Consider the following 21,175-nt stretch of genomic DNA (forward strand, 5'->3'; position numbering starts at 1 on the left):
CTGCCTTGCCAAAGCTCCATAGCAATAGCTACCTCAAACACTGTTGTCAGTTGCATTGTGTTCCACTCCCTAATTCTTATGTTGAAGTCCTAACCCTTAGTATCTCAGAAAGTGACCTTAATTGAAAATAGGATCATTGCCCATGTAATTAGTTTAAATGAGGTAATTCGATGTAGGATGGGCCCCCTAATTCAATATGACCAGTGTTTTAATAAAGAGGGAAAATTTAGACACAGACATACAGGGACAACACAATGTGAAGATGAAGACAGAGATCAGAGTGATGCAGAAGCCAAGGAACACCAAAGACTGCCTGCAGACCACCAGGAGCTGGGAGAGAGGCACCAAACAAATTCTCCTTTACAGCTCTCAGAGGAGCCCACACTGTTGGACACCTGATTTGGATGTCTAGTCTCCAGAACTGTGAGACAATACATTTCTGTTGTTGAAGCTACACAGTTTGTGGTGCTGTGTTACAGTAGTCCCAGCAAACGAATGCAAACGTCGAGACCACTTCCTCCCTTTACTCTCATTTCTGCAGTTCTGGGTGGATGAACACAGGGATAAGCTTGTGTCTGTAATGGAGAAGCTGCTTAGATGGCTTCATATCTTAATCCAGTTAAAATTCTCATTTCCTCAAAAAGTTCTATGAAAGGTGACTTGTTGTGTGCTTTAGGCACAAGAAAAAGGGGACAATTTTTGATAGGAAGATCCCTCTGAAATTATATCAGATTGGTTATTTTATCTACCTTCTTTAAGGCCCTCCCACTCAACAGTGTGTCTTCAGTTATTCTAAAGTTTACAGAGAGTTAACATTTAGTTGTTTTTTCAAGAAACCTGATTTAACCTAACTGTATTAGAATTGGCATTCGATTATTCTGATATGATCATTTGCATGATTTTTAGTGCCATTATTGTTGGAAGCTGATATTAGAACCTTAAAATTGGCATATTTTAGTCAGAAATGTTTAGTGCCTTCTAATAAGAATAATATTAAGTGCATTATGCAGTGATAATGGAAAGTACATTTGCAAAATAGTTATGTAATAGATAATTCTGAAATGTAAGAAATAGCAAAGGCACACTGAAGAGAAAACCATGTTTTATTCACAGAATTTTGGCTGCCTGTGCTCTCAGGCAGGCGAGAGCATATGTGCTCCTCAGTGCCACACCACACCTGAGCTGCCCGAGTTAGATCAACCAGTGCAATTCTGATTGAAGTAGAGAATTTTTGTCACTGAATCAAAAGAGGTTGGGAGTGTTGTCATGTTTGAATTTACTTTCTGCTCTTTAGAGTGGGTTAGAATTTTGTAAATGAAAATTGGATTTCCAAAGGAAGCAAATATTTGCTATGACACAGCCAAATAATTTGGTTATTTTCTAGTTGCTATAACTTCTGATTAATAGTTTATTTAAAAAATGTGTGGGAAACACTGTAAAGCGTATTGTTCCGTATTTCACCATTAGAGTTTTTAGGTCAGTTTTAGGCTGATTAACATTACCCTGTCCCTTTAATGCTTTGATTTGTTGATCAAATTCAAAATATGCAAACTCACAGAAAACCATGGTAAAAAATAAATCTGTAAGGAATCTAAGAGATTCTTGGCTATGTGAATTGACACAACAAATGTGACTTGGAGTTTTGGTTCTTTTCTGTACCAACTAGAAAACTTGGTGGTTTTGATTAAATTTTTCTTTTGGCAGCTTAATTACCCCAATTCAGGGATATTCTGTTTAAAACTTCAAAGACTAAACAAAGCCAAGGCAATGCCCAGTCAGCAGAGATGAGAAGAGAATGAATTAATTCTATCAAGTCCAATTGACAAGAATAATTTTAGCCTTGTGCGTGCTTGCAGGCAACCTGCCTTCGCTCCATTCCTTTCAGAAAAGAAAGTTGTTGTAGGTGTGTTTTTTTTTTTTTAACTTTTTCTCTTTGATTTTGGAACCGTCGAACCAACCAGCTAGTTTATAGATATTTAGCCTTTTGTAAGGCCTCTTGGGATTCTTGGGGTTTTTATCAGCATCGCTCTTGCCCTGATGGACCAGGAGGTGCTATCCAAGGCCAGAGAGTGAAAGCATCTCCATCAGGGACTCGAGATATTGGGCAAAGACAACTTGCTTAGAGCAATTATGTGTAAATTTTGTGTTTCTTCTCCACTCAACTCTGAAATCACACAGGGAATGTTACCATTGCACTGAGAACCTCATGTCTCAGCTGCACCTCAGAAACCTACCGAACAGACATGCGCTGAGAGAGAGGAGAGGCTGGGGCAGGGTTGGTCTTGGTCCTTACTCATCCTTCTAAACCGGCAAATTTATTTCACTTTCATGGGCAGGATGTTGGTGACTATAGTCAGCAGCTTCTTGAAGAGCTATTTAGTGTTGTGCTGTCACTTTTAAGACAATAGCCTTTGTTCTATTGCAATGATTCTCTCCATCTTCATTATTCTGGTTTGTCTGAATGCGGTTAGCCTTCCTCTCTGTGGTCTAATTATCCCTTTTCATTCCCAATCCATTTCTTGGCAGCAAAAAGTCATTTTTACCACATCCTTGTCTGCTGATAGGGCTGTTTTACTAAGATTATATATGTAGAAAGTAATTCTTTAAGCTGGAAAGTGCTCTGTGAATGTAAGTTGGTGATGTTGATAACGGTACTTCTTCTACTCACTGGCCCTTATTCACTCTCCAATAGAACTTTATTTTTCAAACCAAAAGCCTTTTAGGGACTCAGAGTTACTGTTATTCCTTTGGTGATTTGGAGGAAGTCAGCATCGTGACTTCCTAGTGGTTAAGAACATGGGCCATATAGACAGATTTCACCACTGCCTCTCCAGCTGTGTGACTGGGGATAGGTTACTCTGAGTCTGGTTTCCTAAACTCCAAATGGAGACACTAAGAGAATCATGCTTGCAGAATTGTTGAGAGCAGTCAATGGATATTGCAAGATGAAGCAATAGTGCCAGGTACATATAAGCCCTCAGTAAGTCATTAGCTTTCATTACCTTCTGGGGGTATTTGGGGTTCTATTACTTTAATAGATTTTGTGCAAAGCCAGCAAAAAGGAGCTGATTCCCATAACTTAATTAATTGCAAAATCTCTCCCATCCTACCCTTCTTCCTATATTCCATCTCAACTGGAATGTGAACTTGTATTCATAAAATAAACAGAATGGTATTTTTTTAAAATGCTGTTCTGGTATATACCTTTTAAAGAAATCATGAAATTATTTTTTTACAAGTCTAATATTCTAACCTGAAAACAGCCTAACCTGTGAACTCTGAAATTAGAGGTAGGTAAGGTTTGTGAGGGGGACCCTGCAGGCAGTAGCCCCTCTGTCAGTCCCTCTCTGCAGGCCACCTTTCTGCAGGACATGGCTGGGCTCCTCTGAGCAGCATATAGGTTGCTGGGGAGAGGCCATGAGCATGGAGCTTCATGATACACATGCTTTAGCATCTCCTTTCGGGCATCCATTTCCCATTGGGCAGAAAGTAAGAGTATTCATTATGATTTCTGACTGGCATTCCATTATTTGTATATTAATGTTTGGTGTGGAGTGAGGTTAGAAATTCATAAGTGGCCATTTGAAAAAGACTTCTAATCTAAAATTTGAAAAATTCTTTCTTCGGAGGTAGTTACACAGTGATGTTCCTAATATCAAGATGGCTTGTTTAACCATGTTGATTGAATCTGCTAATCTCATTTCAACATTTTGTTACAGATTGATATTCTCAAAGCAGATCTGGAAAGTGCAGAGTGGAAAGTTTTGGAAAATCTTATTCTGGAAGATGTTCTTGAACAGATCGGACAGCTCATTTTTGAGATCCATCTCCACTGGCCTGGGTTCGAGATCAGTGGCAGCGATAGCAGTGTTGTGCGGTTCTGGTACAGCCTCCTCAAAGAGTTAGAACTGAAGGACTTCAGGCTTTTTCACAGTTACAAAGATTTATCTAAACCTCAGCTATTCCTGAAGAAAGACATTTTTAATGCAAGTAGCTGTTATACCCTGAGTTGGGTAAATACGAGATGGAAATAGGATGCAGGATCTCATCAAGTACTTGAGGAACTATTTGCAGGTTGGAATGTATCCACGATTCTAATGATCAGTTTACTTGTCCAGTCTCCCACTAGCCTGTTACTTGCTTGAGGCAGAGATTGTTATTGCCCATGTAATGCCTGTAGCCTGGTGCCTGCCGTATAGTAAGGGTACAGTTTGTACTTGTTGAAGAGATGGACATAGGAGTGCCACAGAAGTCAACCTCTGTCTGCACAGACCCAGGCTCTTTGCCTGTTTGCCTCTGACAGAGTGGGGATGCTTGTCCTCTTTCACTTAACTTTGAAGATAATCCCCCCACTTACCTCAGTTTTCCCTAAAATTCATTATGTATCTATAATCCATGAATTCACCAACAGGAAAAAGAAATTAGATAAATTTTCCATTTTTACTGGGTTGATGAGAGTCTTATGTTTGCAGTCTACTGTTTAAAAAAGGACTTTTCTTTTGACTTGAACTCACCTCTTTTATGGTTTTTCTTGTTCACCTGGTCAATAACATTCTTTACATTTGTAGATTTCAGTCACGCCTTCTCAGCCTTTGCTGAGGCCATGCTGTGATCTTAGGAGAACCACTGAATCTGGGGACTCAGACATACTAAATACTGTCACTGTTTAAGGACTAGACTATCAAGAACTGCAAGAACATTCTTTTCATATGCAGCCTTAAATTTCCTTCTTTTCCTATGAAACTAAGCACAAAGCAGAATTTGGGTCTCTTTACTGTTGCCTCTTCTGACTTCAAACCTGATTCTCAACTATAGACTCACCTAAGTTGTAAATCTTTTTTTTTTTTTTTTTTAATGCCTTCTTTCAAAGACTGAGTTTTTCTTTACTGCCAGTTGGCGTTCGTTATAAGCCTGTAGCCTGAGATGGTTATGCAATGTTTCAGCGGTACCAATCCTTTTTATTTTTCAAAAAATAAAGCAGAAAATACAGGTTCTCAATAGTTCAAATGATCACTTTCATTTATCTTTATAGGATTAGACATTTAATCCTACAAATGATTTTTAAAAATTCTATTTCAAATAAATTAATTAAATAGTATAAAATAAACCAAATTATTCCCTGATTATAAATTAAATATATTTTCTGATACTTTTTAAATCCTGAGAGAGCAGGAAAACATGCATATATGTTTGTTCAAGAAATTTGAGGAGGGAATAGAATATTGATTACTACTAAACTTTATACCTTTTCTCTGTTTTTTTTTTTTTTTTTTTTTTAAATCTACTTCTACCCCAGACATTCCCTGGGTTGGGGTTTTGTTTCTTGCAACAGTTTGAAAATACCATTTGTCAAATGAGAAACCAAAACATATTGGAGTTAGATGATCTCACTAACTTCAAAAGAAACAAGACTTTCTGAATTATTAGTGATTTTTTAAAATATAAATGAGGTTTTCTATTTTAAAATGCATAATACACTAATAAAAGTCATTGAGGTGGAAGGACCAGCTTGAATAAGTGTGCTTTGAAATTGCAGTTTGGTTGCTTTATTGTCCATAGGTATTTCAGAAGTGCAAAGGGTCCATAAAAAATCTGAAGTTATACTGTTCGTTTGCATGGCATAACCTCTGAAACAGTGTAATTTTCATCTAGTTCCTGTTTGGATTATATCACAGATTTTTTTTTCTTTTACTTTTTAATAAACATTTTATACAATAAAGTATATACAATACACCTTTTTATATGTTAAACCTTTAAACCTTCTTATACATTAAGTATGAAGTGTACTGATCTTAAGTGTCCAGTCTAATCAGATTTTAGATATGTACACATCCATATCAAGATTTTTAATTCATGGTATTAAAGATTTATGGCATTACTGAAAGCCCCTTTGTACCAGGCAAGTTACCATTTATTCCAGATTGGTGGTACAGAACATTGACTTCATCACACTATATATATCTGAAGCAAGAATGGGTGTACTGTTAAGGAAAAAAGACAAACTCAAAATAAATCACAAACATACCCACCCACACCCACCTACTAGGCAGCCTGTTCAATAGTTATTTGTACTTATTTTATGCTTATTTCTAAGACTGTCCTTCATTTCCTTTATGGAGAGTTTCAAATTTATGATGAATTTTCTGACTGTTGCTATGGTATTCCTGCCTCTAGAATTTATTATCCTTATTGTGTTGGCCAGCGTTTCTTAATCTCAGCACTGCTGCCGTTTTGGGCTGGATAATTCTTTGCCAGGGGAGAGAGGGTTGTTCTGTGCATTGTAGGGTGTTTAGCAGCATTCCTGGCCCTTCCCACCAGGAGCATCTTCTCCGATTTCCACTCAGTTGTGACAACCAGATTTGTCTCCAGACAGTGCCACATGTTCCCTACAGGGCAGAATCACCCACTGTGGAGAACTCCTGGTGTAGGACATGAGAAGGGTCTAGGTTACCACAGCACTGGTGTTGGGGGAGATCCTGCTGGTGAAGAACAGGCAAAACAACAGTCATTGTTACCAAAACCACCACAAAAGCAACACAAATGAAATACAAACAAAATGAAGAGCTGCTGTTCATTGAGAGATTACTATGTGCCCAGCACCGTGTAATCATTATTCCTAATTCTCCCAGCAACACTGTGAGGGAATGTAATTTTCTCGATTAAATATATAGGTAAAGAAACTCTGAGAGGTTAATAAATAGTTCCTTCAGATCATTCAACTTAGTAGACGATGGGGCAAGAATCAACATTTCGGTCTGTCAGATCCTAGGGCCCATGCTGGTCCTTCCACAATGCTGCTTCAATAGCCTCTAACAAATGTAAGGTGCTACTTCCAAAGGACATATTTTTGCTTCCCTATTAGTAAAAAGGAAAAAAAAACTACAAATATACTAAGACCAGATCTACAAATCTTTAAGAGTTGGGATCATTTTTGTAGCAGGCATGTTTAATTTAAACAATCTACTTAATTAAAATATGCCTGCCAAATGGAGGCTTACTAAAAAAATATCAGGACACAACAGCTTGTCTGTCAATGTAGTCAAATTGCCAGAAAAGCTCTTGCAAGTACTTGGAAGTGACTGAAAAAATATGGGGACCCAATAACTTCTCTGTCAATATATTCAGGTTGCCAGAAAAGCTCTTGCAAGGCCTTGGAAGTGATTCTTGGCTTTGGCTCATTACAATACTTGGCACTTTCCTCCTGGGTTTTAGAAAGGGCAGAGTCACTTGGGAGTGCAGCATGAGTTTCCTTTGTTTTAAACTAGTTTTTGACCTTAGATGAAAGAGCTCAGATGTGAATATCTGTGACAAACATCTCTTAATTAACTGTTAACAGAGGAAGCTCATAAATAAAACTGAAAATACCAATTTAATAATGGTCTTATCAAATGATAAAAAAAACTTCATTTTTTAGGTGAAAAACTTGAGGATGTTGGAGATTCAGAGGTCACCTTTTAGCACAAACATGTCATAATTTGAGATTCGAGTCAAAGGAAATCTGTTTCTTAAGACTGTATTTAATGTGGTTATAATAGATTATCATATAAATATTTGTAACTATGTGACATGTTCAAATGAAGAGAGTGAGGGAGAAGTAAACAAACTTTCGTTAGTATTGAATAAAGGTCCATTAAATTTACATCAGGATGGAACAAAAGTAAATTCATAAATTTACTGTGTTCAGTCCAAATCAGCTATTCGTGTAAGCATTTCTGCCTTGGTTGTAAGAGTTTAGCATATAGTAAATAAAGTACAAGATTTGCATTTCCTGAGTATTACATGTTTGGATTTTGTAAAGCTTGGATTTTTACAGGAAGCTAGCCTCATCATCATATTTTGCCAGATTGAAAATGAAGGCTTCTTAAATGAACAGATTATACTTGACAATACAACAGTACCTCCAAGCTCAATTAATATAATTGTTCTCTTCTTTTGAAGATAACTTTATGTGTTCCTTTTAAGCAATAACATCATTCCTTTGTACTAGCCAATTGCTGATTCTTTGTGAATTCAGTACCTTTAACCTTATGCTAAAATGTCTTCTTTTTCTTACATCGAAAGAAGTATTTGAACTTTACTTATCACTTTACTTTAAAATCATCTCCCAAATTCAGTATATTCTTAAACTGCCTAAATTTAGAAATTATTGAAATTCTTTAAATAATGCTATTGTATTTCTGTCCTTAAGAAAAATAAATCAGATACGCTTACTGTCACAGTTTAGAATGATATAGAAAAATGATAGTTCTCAATACTCATTAAAATCAATGCTTGTAAAACTAGCAGCTTCATATTCTTGTATAAAATATTTTACGTTTTTCTTAATGATCAGTTTTGTGCAGTAAGATTGTCTGAAACAATAAGGGATTATTTTTTCCTTGTCAAGTTTGAATTCTAATCTAGACTATTTCAATAGAGTAGCTCGGTATACATAGGACAGATAGATATGCAATCAATATGTACCAGTGAACTATCGGGTTGGTAAATGGCTGTGGTCCTGAGTTGTTGTTCTCCACTGTAGTCTCTCCCACAGCATCCTCAGAACTCCTTAAGATCGAGCAACTAATTCACAGCATACTAGGTAACTTCCAGGACCCTGCCCTAGCACAGTGATTAGCTTCTATTCTAACTGCTCTCCTGTGTTACTGGTTGTTGGATATTTTGCTATCACCTCTGGGTGGGTACATGTAATGATCAGAGGTCCAAGTGGGATCTTTAATAATAATGAAACCACAATTATGTCAGTAAAAACAAACTATTAATTATCTGTACAATATTTTTTCAAAGATTGATGTTAGATCTAATATCGTTTCCTCAAGGGACCTCTCATTTAAGGCCCTCTAGTTTCCCTAACTTCACACGGGTAAGCCCTAGTGCCTGCTAGGTAAAAGGTGCTCAATAAATATTTGTTGAATATGAATAAAGAAAGCTATTTCACATAGGACTTTTCAGTGAAATTAATTTATTATCATTTGTTTTTGAAGTTTTTTTTTCTGGCATTAAAAATACTTTTGGAATGTAGATGTACCACTGTCTCTCATTTTGGTTAATTTAGACATAATTTATCCTTTTATTAACATGGTTGTTTATTGATATGGTTGTTTATGCTAATCTGGAAATCTTTCTTGACCTTGGGGACTTGAGAACTATATAACTGAATTGAATAAATAATAACTGAAGGCTCAGTTTTGACTAGAAGTTATCCTAGGATATTAAACTTCAATATTCGCTTCTCATTCCTCATTGTCCTTTCTTTGTACCAATGCTCAGAAAACAAACTTTTTAGAGTCAGTGTATAAAATCACAATTCACAGCAGCATGGAGAATATTTTTAAGTTTATGAGAGAAGGAAGGTATGATATGAGGCTATTTCTGCTAAGGATAGGGTATGGTATTTCGATAAAAAATATTAAAACAGTTGTTCAAAGAGTAAAGGCAAGATGAGAAAAGATACTATGTTCTCCAAACAATTTGACTAAAGTATGACCAAGAAACATCCATGTGAGCAGTTATGAGGTGATAGGGCCCAACTCTCATGGGAGAAACCATGAGAATGTCTTTAGCTACAGGTTGTTTTACTAAAGGATGAAATAAACATGATCTAGATAGCTGAGAGTTTCTTTTAAACCACCTAACTCAGAAAGAGCAAGCTGGAAGCCACACAGATTATGACACCAACCTGACAGTTTAAAAAATATACAATTAAGTGGCATGTAGAGGAGGCAATAGTAGGATCAGAGGAGAAAGATTTACTGTTGCTAACTAGCTGCCTGATATCAAGAAAGTTATCACCTTTCTTGGCCTATTTTCTTACTTAGGTTGGAATATCTAATTTCCAAGGTTTCTTCTAGCTTGAAAAATGTCATTATTCTAAGATTTCTGTTATTAGAGAAGGCTTAGACAGGGGTAGCATAATTTCTTGATTTGTGTGCTATTAAGGGAAGGCATAGGATAAATTCAGAAGAATCCAAATGATGTACTTCTTCAGAAGAAAAAGCTCAGATAAAAGATGAAGCCATTATAATGACTTTCCAGTCATCAAGTGAAGTGCCCTCAGGAGAACAGCACACTTGAACTCTGATGGTTGTCAAAAATGGAATGTTTCAGACTGCACTAGTTTATACTTTTATGTTTTTAGACTATCCTAACAAAGTGGCAATATCTGAAGATATTAGATCGGGTACATATATCTATGGCGATCCTTCTGTGTAAATATATATATATATGTGTGTATACATATGTATTTATATGTGTATGTGTATGTAATGCATGTATATGTGCACATGTGTATGCATGTGTGTCTGTATGTATGTGTATATAAATATAATAGCCAGGAAAGAAAGATCTTCAGACACAAAGAACTGAGAGGGACCCCAGAGGCAGGAATTCAGTATGCCAGTGATGGGTAGAGGCTTGAAGCCTGACTTAAGACCTGTTGGAGGAAAGGATTAAGACAGACCCCTACCACTGTGAGACCCTTGGAGGGCTACCACCTCAGTGGAAGAAGGTCCCTAAAAATCTTCTCCCCTAGCAGAAGCCTATCCTTGCTTTAGCTCTAGGAGAAAATAAAGGTTTCTCATGAGAATTTGAAATCTCTGGCTTGTTTAAGGACTTGGATTTATATTAATCACATGGTGAGGAAAATCATAAACTGAGAAATGAAGATTCAAAAGTTGGTTCTAGGGGGTGATGCCTCAGGGGTACCTGACAGAAACTAATGTCAAACCATTCTGAAGAGACTGTTCAACTCAGGCTATAAAAAACTTCCTCAAAAAAGCAAGACTCACTAAGATAAACTCCTAATAAAAAATTACAGCAAACAAGGAAATGGCCCACAATGAGACAGAGTTAACAGAGGTAACAAACAATGGGATTTTAAGCTCAAGAATGTGAGATAACAGAATAGCAATCATAAAGTAAAATATAAATTGTTTAAAAAGAATAAAAGCATAATAGACTATATACAAACCATAAGACATTTGAAGAACAGGTAGCTATAAAAAATACAAATAGACTTTCCATAACAGGATGAGTCATGGTATGAGTTTAATGAATTAAATAGATTAGACACAGCGGAAGACTGTAAAGTGAGCTGGAAGATAAACCTGAGGAAACTACCCAGAAAAATAGGAACATTTATATTCTTTACATAGAGTATCTTATGAATTATTTGAACCTTAGGATGCCTTTCAGAAGATGAAGCAGTAAAGTTCACTATTTGAGCCAGCATGTGTAAGAAGCACTAGAACTGTATGTGCAATATGGCAGCCATCAGCCCCACGTTACTACTGAGCACTTAGAATGTGGTGTGACTGAGAAACTGAATTTCACATTATATTTACTTTAAATTACTTCAAATTAAAGAAACTTATAATTGATTCAGTTATTAGAAAACTCTTAGGTATGTTTGGAACAACTTGGGCATGTAAGTCTACTTTGTATGACACAGATCAAGGATTTGATGAAAATTTAGTGTCTGAATTGAGATGTGCTGTTAAGTGTAAAATATACACCAGATTTCAGATTTAGTATGAGAAAAGGAAAATATTAATTTTAAATATAATTGAGTGTTGAAATACTTTGAATGTTATATAAAATATATTATTAAAATTAATATCCTCTGGGTTTCTTAAAAATGTGGCCATTAGAAAATTTACAATTACATACAAGGCTCAGATATTCTATTAGATAGCACTATACTAGAACATATACTTAAGCCTAAATTGTTTGAGATTCAAGTCCTTCAGATCTCAAATGCTGATGGTTGGAGTGTGGATGGTGGGAGCTAAATAATTAATTTGAAGACAGTTATTGCAATTATAGAAAGCCGAACATGCAAAGGAGTTCTCTTTGTCACTAAAAATAAAAGCACTCTAAGGACTCTGGCTGCACGTCGCGACTTCTTTTCCCTTAAGTTCCAGATAATATTGCAATGTTTAGGTTAAGAAAGTTGTTTCTACAATTATTAAAGTGGCTATGAACATGAAGGTGTACATTTAATGTGAAATGTATATACATATATTCAACATACATACACACATGCACATGTGTATATATTTTTGTTTAGCTAAATTTCTGAGTTTACATGTACCAAATAGTGTGATTTCTGAAATATTTAAGATAAGCTCAGACCCTACTTCACTGATTCTCATCCTTAGTGTGCATATCATCTGGGGACCTTGCTAGATTCTAATCTTTTGTTAGCTCATTCATTTTATTTACTCATTGAGCAAATAAAAATCGGTAACATGAATTTTGAGCCAAGGGCTGTGATAGAACCTTCTTTCTATTGATTAGATCTTTTCTTCTCGGGTCCCTTAGAACTTTGCCTAGTTTATACAGTATTTAATCAGTTATTTTATAATCTACTAATAAAGAGTACTGCCCATTAAACTATTACACAGCATTGATTTGAAGATGTAGCTCTATTTCAGAGATGTCGAAATGTAAAAACTATGCATCTTTGATGAAATACAGTATCAGTGTTCCATAGATCTCACTTTGAGACCCAAAATTTTACACTACAGATGGATATATTGATTGGATGCTACTTCACACTTCCCTTCCCCATACCTGGATTCATTATGGCTCCAACTAACCTCTACTTTCTTCTGAATTCTCTTCCTCAATAAGTGACACCATTTCCAGGTGATTCTGCTTCAGTTGGTTCTCAGTCCACATTCTGAGAAACTGTTCTTCAAGGAGAGTCTCTATAATTGTTGCTATCGACCAGCCTCACAATACATCCACAAGCATCACTCTATATTTTTCTATTTAGAGAAGTGCCTGTTTGATGCTGCTCCCTATTCCTTATCTTAAAATTGTCTCTTTGTTTAAGACAAAATATTCCCAGCTTGTGCTTCAATATTTAAATATTTAAATATTCATTCAATTAAACCTTTAATAAAGCATCACTTTTAGTCTAACTTTTAGGAAGGAAATGTGTGCTGGGTATGAACAAAAAGGCTGCAGTAAGGAAAAGGAGTTAGTTGGTAACCACTTAATTCCAGTAACAACATCATCTTGAGACTTTTTTGTGCTGGAAGAGAAACACATTCATTTGTGTACTCTAAAATGAGTGCCATCATAACTCAGTGCCACCCACCACTGAGTGAATATAAAATGTGTTAATGTGTATGCTCTGAGGGCAATGTCCTGTATTTTTATTATTTAATTAGAATAAACCCATTAATACACCATACTCACCTCTAAAGCATCATCGCTCCATAAAATCAAAATGACCCATTTAAAATCCATAAATGCTTTAACTTGGTGTCTCAACAGACTTGAAAGGAGACTAAGAATGAAAATTTTCATAACACTTTTTACAAAAATGCTTTATTAAAAAATATTTTTTTTTAAAAAAGAGACAACTTTTATATTTAGTTGCTTAGTTTAGAAACAGTCAAAAACACAATAAAATAAACTCAGATTTAGAAATTATGATTTGTAGCATACATAACACTGGTGATGAATAAGATAGTTTAAATATATGATTAATTCTTTTATTATTAATCAAATGTGATTAATTCACATTCGTTAAACCCAGTGGTTGGGACTAAAGAAAAAGTCTTATCTGAATTCTTTCCTCTTCAGGAAATGGCAGCCACCTTTCCTGGCAAGATACAGAAATGGCAGCAGGTAGGAAGTGTATTCTTATTTCTTTGAGTGCCTCTGTGTCCAAAAATATAGCTCTACCACTTCTATTGTTTTTTTTTTATTTTCTGCTTTGAAATTTATTAATATGTGGCTATAGCACCTAGTTATCTATACTAGGCTCTAAAAAAAAATTTTTTTTTAATTTTTAAAATAGATGTCCTTAAGGACTGCAGCATGAACTGCATGGGACTCAGAGCTTAGGATATGAACACTCAACATGATTTTGGTCTGCAAATCAGCACTCTGAGTAGCTATGAACCAATCTTTTTAGCATGGTACTGAAACATTTCAAACCATATTCAAACATCTGATACAGATTTGTAATAAAACTGGAGAAATGGCTTGTCAAACTAAAGTGTTGTTAGCTACTATATTCAAGAGGCTATCTTGATTTCACAATCTGAAGTTAAAAAAAAATAAATAAATTATTTATTTTTTGTAACTAACCAGTCACTGCTTCTCAAACTGGGGAACCCTAGTCATTTTCTTGGATTGTCAATTTTACTCAAAGATTTGGAAAGAAGTTTAAAATTTTCCCAATCTTAAAAAGTTCTGTCAAATATATCCACAAGCCAAATCAGAATAATTTTAAAGAGAAAACATACAACTTCAAAGAAATTACAAGTTGATATTGTGAACTATGTCCTCATACCCCATCTCCTATGAGGAGCATTTCAGCAGTAACATCTGTGAGGCAACAGCCTAAGAGACCCTGATTTCTGAAAGTGTAGCCAGGTCCTTACTGACAGTAAATACAAATAAAATTCAAAGTCTTGACTCATTCTCATGAGTTCCATCTTCAAAAATAACATAATTCTCTGATTATAAATAGTCCTGGACTATACTGATCAGGAAGAAAGTCAAGGAAAGAACTCTGGACTGATTTGTATTTTACATTGTTTAATCGTTAGAGGAATGCTGCAGTCTGAGAAGATTGCTGGCTTACAACTAAAAATATACAACATGTGTCATAAAAACAGTGAAACTCCTGAATCCTAAAGATTAGAACTTGACCCACTGGAAATAAAGGAAGCAGTAACTGCGGGTGGTGTTATCCTTTTTTCAGAGTCACATTAAATTCCTGTGACTTCTTTTTTGTTGAAGAGGTAAATAAATGCATGGTACCTTTCTTGGTTACTTGTCATTAGTTATATTATCTCCTTTAGAACCCCAAATCCACTAAGAATTCTTTCTTGACTCCAAAAGGGTTCCTTTCAGTATGCCATGAGGGTAAGCCCAGACTGCCTGCCAACAGTAACCACTTGTCAAATAGAAAGTCAATGGTCATTCTCTGTACAAATAATATCCATAAAGAACAAAACAGTTGCCAATGAAATTATATGAGCCAAATTTACAAAGTTTCTTTTATAAACAAGGTGTCAACTTTATAAGGCCATGTAAGGAAATGATAATCTGTAAATTAAGTTGCCATCCAACACATTTAATAATTAAATATCATTAAATATGATACTGGATCAAAAATGATCCTAGATAGTTTAAGGATTAATCTCATTAATCCCACAATTTAATGAGACCATCCCAACCACAGGTTATGACTTTAGATGTTTCATGAGGATGCCACACAGCACCTATACACACTTTTTCATGAGCTTTAAACCGACTGTACAGTTTTGTGGTCTTCCAGTCCCAGATGTTTAATTTTCCATTTCCATCTCCTGAAATCACATAGCTACAATGAGAAGAAAAATAAATTTCAATTATTCGAACACCTTAAATTGGTAAAGTGGATGAGGAACAGTTTATTTTTTTTACCTTAACGGAAAAAACCAATATGAATATACAAAACTCAGTGAGAAGAGTAAAGTAGAATATAAAGCAGTCTATAATTTAAACGTCTACCAAAAATCATCCCCAATGAGCACTAATCTAAGAGTAAAAAATTATTTTTAACTTGGAAGCCTGGGAGCTCCAAGGGTCACAATGAATGCGGTATCACAATCACTATCCAGACATTCAGAAACAAGTAGGAGAACCAATTTCACACAAAGCCAGCAAACACGTTTAGACCCCTTCTACTGTAGTCCATTCTACCACATTCATAATTACTTTTGGCTCCAACATCTTTTGAATATGCCTAAAATTGACTCACATGTAGGAGTCTAATGCCCAATTACCAGGCTAAACAGATAAGGTTACAGAGATTTCTGAATTATTTATACCTATATATTTTAGCTAAGAATGGGGGAATGAATATAGAGTTTCACTCTTAGAAAGACTCCAGGCTTCATAAATCTAGTATGACCTAGAAATTTTCAGAAGCTGGGTTTGAGATTTCAGCACAGAAAAGCTGTAGTGAAGTTGTTAACTTCAACAATGCAACACAGAATTAATTCTTCTGTGTTCATTCAGTCACAGCAATGCAGTGATAATAGTCCTCCAAGCCTTGCTTATTAGAAAAGCAGAGAGAAAATAAGGCATTGCCTATATAGATAGGGATTTGTTATGTGGTTAAAGGGCACAGGACTAAGCAATATAAAGAGATATACTAAAAAACTTTAAAAAAGTAAAAGATAGTTTTTGTAATTGTTCTTGCCCCTTTATTTGGCATTTTGACAATCTGCATAGTGCTCATACAATTACATATGTGAAAGTGATATGTGAAGTATTATTATTTATACAACTGTAGTTTATATCATCATATTTGAATATGAGAATACATGAGAAGATTTAAACTCACCTCATATCTGGTGAAAAGTCCACTTGACAAGCATAACCTGCTACCATATGGCCTTTAAAAATTTTTTTCTTATTTAATCTAAATCTGTTCTGTGCTCCAAAAATCAAGATTTGGTTGTCCATTGACTGGCATGCTAGCCATTTCCCTGTAAATTCAATAAATGAAATATTTTAGAGAAAAACTGAAATTTAAAAAAGATTTTTTATTTTAAATACATTCAGTCATTAATATTCTTTTGTTCCCGACTACTTTATAATAGTAGGAAAATAAATTTACCATATCATCTATAAAGTATTACAAATTTGTCACTGGCAAGAGGTATTTATACATATATAGGACTACAAAATCTATTACTTTATAATTGAGCACTCTTCATATAAAATTTTTTTAAAATAAGGATATACAGAAATTCTGAGTTTAGCATTAATAGAACTGAACTAAAATTTTATGAAATGAAATTGATATGTAGTAAGTATAGACAATACAACCATGGGAAGGAAAGACTTATCTATGTTAATTATAGGAAAAAGAAAGATCAATTTTAAGTGAGGAAACCCAGGATTATTAACTAAAACTATATGTAAAAAAGATATGATTAAAAGAATTTCAGTAACTGTTGCCGAAAGGCCAGACTGCTTTTATCCACCCAGGATTCACCAAAGCCCATAGAGCTTAAACTGCAGTGTCTTCTCGCATCCTGTATACCTGCAGACATTATTAACTAAGGGAATGACATGAACAATGCCCACAGTCTGAGCTGGTAAGTGGCCTTGTTAAAGATGAGTACAACACTTGTGAAGAATAGTTTAAATATACAGAACATGAAATGTAGATGCAGTGACAAATGTGACAAAGTATACAACATGGTGATTTATCAAAATAGGACCTAGTTAGGTTGTCTTCTCATAAAAATCATATGGCGTTAGACAAAAATGATCACTGATTTGCCTGTGGCAGATGTCTCAATGGAAGAGAGAACTATTTATTATCTGTTCTTCTTTGCTCTACACTCATAGCAGCTATGTGAGTTAACTGTGGCTTTGATGACAATGTTGCCCAAACATCAGATCCTCCACTTTAATACCCTCATGCAGAGCTATAATTATATCAGTATACTGCCAGCACATCTGCAGTACAAATTACCTTGCACTTAAAAGGCAACGCATTACGGAACAGAAAACAGTATTAAATAGATTTACTCTTTTTATTTTTGCCTGAGAAAATCTTTTATAGTGAGTTGCTAAGGTGTTCTCATTATGGGGAACCAGACCAAATTTTTCTCTCCCCTAAAAGAAAAAGAGCTCAAAATAAATCACTAATGAGTTGTTGGACATGATTCTATTGGAAGGGGATTAAGAAAAAAACAACAAAAACCCTGATTCTTAGATGGAAATCAGATAATTAGTCAACATTAAGTTGTAAATCATTATTTCTTTTATTTTTATTAAAAAAAAAAAGAGAGAGACTGGGTAAAAAAATATGAAAAAAATAATTATTTCTAATAAGGAGAAGATTTCCTTACATAGGTATGGCACAGCGACAGGCTTCCTATAGGAGGGAATGGCCAAGATTCTTTTAAACAGAAACCACACCATGTCTTAGAAAGCTCACTTAAAACACACATTCTATTTACTAACTCACCATTTGGAGACAAGGTCACTGCGGGCATAGAGTGCATACTGGGTTCTGCGATATACTTGAAATCCACAGGGATATCCCTAAAAATTAAAAATAGTATATAGAATAAGTAATCTTAAAAAGAATCTTTAGAAGAACTCTCTCTGAAACAAAAGAGATACTCTTGAAATGATATATTAAATAAACCTTTCAGGAAACTTCCTGGGGGAAGGAAAATCACAAAACGACATTCTATTGCTTAACATACATCTTTTACTTCACAAATGCCTTTCTGTGATAATTATAACAGTGTCAATGATTTAGTTTTTTAACTCTATTTGATTTAAACTTTGGCCTTTATGTTAAAAAAAATCTTACTAAAAGTTCTTTAATAATGAGCTCATCTAAAAATGTATCATGGTAGGCAGAAGCAGGATGTCTGAGGCATGCCTATAGGGAAACATTCCTATTTTATCTGCCAGGCAACCTTAACTTACTCTGCAAGCAGGTTGAGCTGTTTCCAGATATGATGAGACTTCAGGATGGGTAAGGGAGATTAAGTGCTTGGTACCTGGAAATCTTCTATTTTCAGTTGACATGAAAAATATTCCAAATATGTATGATGCAGGAGAAAAAGCATTAAATCAGAAGTTCAAAGTGCCTTTTCAGTTTTAATAGTCTCCATGATAAAAATTTCTTTAGTAACTTTGAAGGATTTTGGTCTTGTTGCTTTTCATAACAGACCTGAAATGTTTTTTTACAAAATAATGTGTGGGACATGTAATCTGATGTAATCTCAAAATATAAAAGAGCACTTTTAATTTCAAACCATGATTCAAGTTCCAAGACTTTGATTAAATGGAAAATAATAATGACAATGATTTGCCTTTAAGTAAGGATTTTCTCTATCCATCTATGTATCCATCCAGAAGAAGAAGCAAATCATTAGGAAAAATATTCTATCAGGGTCTTGGTTAAAGACAAACATTTTCAGGCATAACATAGGGAACGTTATCATTTATCAAATCTACAACGCTTTACACATTTAAGATATCAGAATGACCCAAATGTATTGAAAAGAGACTCAATCTGAAAAAGATTCAACTGTTTTTCCCTCCCCATATTTATTATTAGTGGCTAACATAAATACATTTTCTAAATTAAACTACCCATAGTCCAGGTTCATATCAAATTGTTTTACTAAAAATAAACAAAAAAAATTTAAACAGATCCTTTATTTCAAGGGATCTTGGTACAATGAGCTCTAGAACTAGACATGAATTTGAACAACCTGTGAACTTCATTATTGCTAGTAAAAATGTCTGCTAGGCACAGTCGTATTTAATAAACACAACACTTTTCTAATTAGAAACTATAATTTAGTATAATGAGTTGTAACTTATGTCTTACAAATAATCTTCAGTCTGGAAATGAAATAATTGAAAAAACGCTAATAAAAATCTATGAAAATTTAAAACTAAAAGATAAACAATAATAACAACCTCTGTAAAATTTTCTTTTAAAAATATTTTAACAAAATAAATACCATTGGGAGAAAACATGTCCATGACATCTAAGAGTTTAGCCAATTAGAAAGTTTCCTTTCATTTGTGTATCATTGTGCTACTCTAAGCAGGTAAAGGATATAAAAGTTTGACAAATAGCACTTGTCTGAAGGTCCCAGAGATGATAATTTTCCTACTGTTGGAGTCAGTTCTTATTTTGAGGTGGTCAGGGCCTCCCTTACTCTCCCTAGCTTCATGGCAAGCAAGCTGCCAGGATCACCAGTAACTGATTTCAGGGTCGGTTTTATGTAGTGAAGACAGTTCCAGGGATGCTGAGGTAGTTTTGCTTCTATTTGTCTTCATAGCAAGACTGATCCTCACATTTATTACTTTTTGACTAATCAATCTAGATACAAGTTCTCTTCTCTCCCCACCAACCCTTCATTTATCTAACTATCCATCCATATGATTGGATGTTTTATGGAAGCCTCATGTTATCTACAAAGCAAAATCCTGGAATAAAAACACAAAGGATAAAGTGAAAAGAATCAAAGCATAACACTACAGAAAATCGTCAAGTCACAAAAGAAGAGAGAAGAAACAAAGGAACTATACAACAACCAGAAAACAATGAATGAAATGGCAACAGTAAATCCATATCTATCAGTAATTACTTTAATGTAAATGGACTAAATTTTCCAAAAGCCATAGAGTGGCCGAATGGATAAAAACAACAACAAGAACCAACTCTATGCTGCCTACAAGAGAACTAATTCACATAGAATGAAAATGAAGGGATAAAGATATTCCATTAAAAAGGAAATCAAAAGAAAGCAGGGATAGCTATAGTTATATCAGACAAAACAGACTTTAAGCCATGTTCATGAATAGAAAGAATTAATAGCATTAAAATGTCCATATTAGCCAAAGCAATTTACAGAATCGATGCAATACACACCAAAATCCGAATGACATGTTTCACTGAAATAGAACAAACAATCCTTAAATTCGTATGGGACCACAAAGACTCTAAAGCAATCCTGAGAAAGGAGAACAAAGCAGGAAGCATCACAATTCCTGATTTCAAACTATATTACAAGCTATAGTCATTAAAACAGCATGGTATTGGCATAAAAACAGACACACAGATCAAATGGAATAGAGAGCCTAGAAATAAACCCTTGCATAGATGGTCAATTAATTTTCAACAAAGGAGCCAAGATTATACAATGCGGAAAGGACAGTCTCTTCAATAATGGTATTTGGAAAACTTGATATCTACATGCAAAAGAATGAAACTGAACCCCTATCTTATACCATACACAGAAATCAATTCGAAATGGATTAAAGACCTGAACATAAGACCTGAAACTATGCAACTCCTGAAAGAAACATAGGGGATAAGCTCCCTGACATTGGTCTTGGCAATGACTTTTTGCATGACACCTTAAAAAGGCAACAAAAGCCAAAATAAACAAGTGGGACTACCTCAAAGTAAAAAGCTTCCATACAGCAAAGGAAATCAAAGACAAAATGAAAAGGTAACTAGGAAATGGGAGAAAATATCTGCAAACCACATTTCTGATAAAGGGTCAATATCCAAAATATATAAGGAACTCATAAAATGAATAGCAAAAAAACCACATAACCCAATTAAAAAATGTGCAAAAGACCTGAATAGACATTTTCCTACGGA

General features: G+C 34.7%; 2 protein-coding genes across 2 annotated transcripts in view; one reads left to right on the forward strand and one right to left on the reverse strand.

Moving 5' to 3' along the window:
• Nucleotides 1–4,034, forward strand: part of METTL24 (methyltransferase like 24) — an 85,543-nt gene extending 81,509 nt beyond the window's left edge. The window contains exon 5 of the mRNA XM_011364826.1: nt 3,720–4,034. Within this exon, the coding sequence (XP_011363128.1) occupies nt 3,720–4,034 (315 nt within the window). The remainder of the gene's footprint in view (nt 1–3,719) is intronic.
• Nucleotides 4,035–13,659: 9,625 nt separating this feature from the next.
• Nucleotides 13,660–21,175, reverse strand: part of CDC40 (cell division cycle 40) — a 43,394-nt gene continuing 35,878 nt past the window's right edge. The window contains 3 exon segments of the mRNA XM_011364827.2: nt 13,660–15,349; nt 16,358–16,502; nt 17,999–18,075. Of these exon segments, the coding sequence (XP_011363129.1) occupies nt 15,172–15,349; nt 16,358–16,502; nt 17,999–18,075 (400 nt within the window). The 3' untranslated portion in view covers nt 13,660–15,171.

Source organism: Pteropus vampyrus, unplaced genomic scaffold (assembly GCF_000151845.1).
Source record: "Pteropus vampyrus isolate Shadow unplaced genomic scaffold, Pvam_2.0 Scaffold101, whole genome shotgun sequence".
Taxonomy (NCBI): domain Eukaryota; kingdom Metazoa; phylum Chordata; class Mammalia; order Chiroptera; family Pteropodidae; genus Pteropus; species Pteropus vampyrus.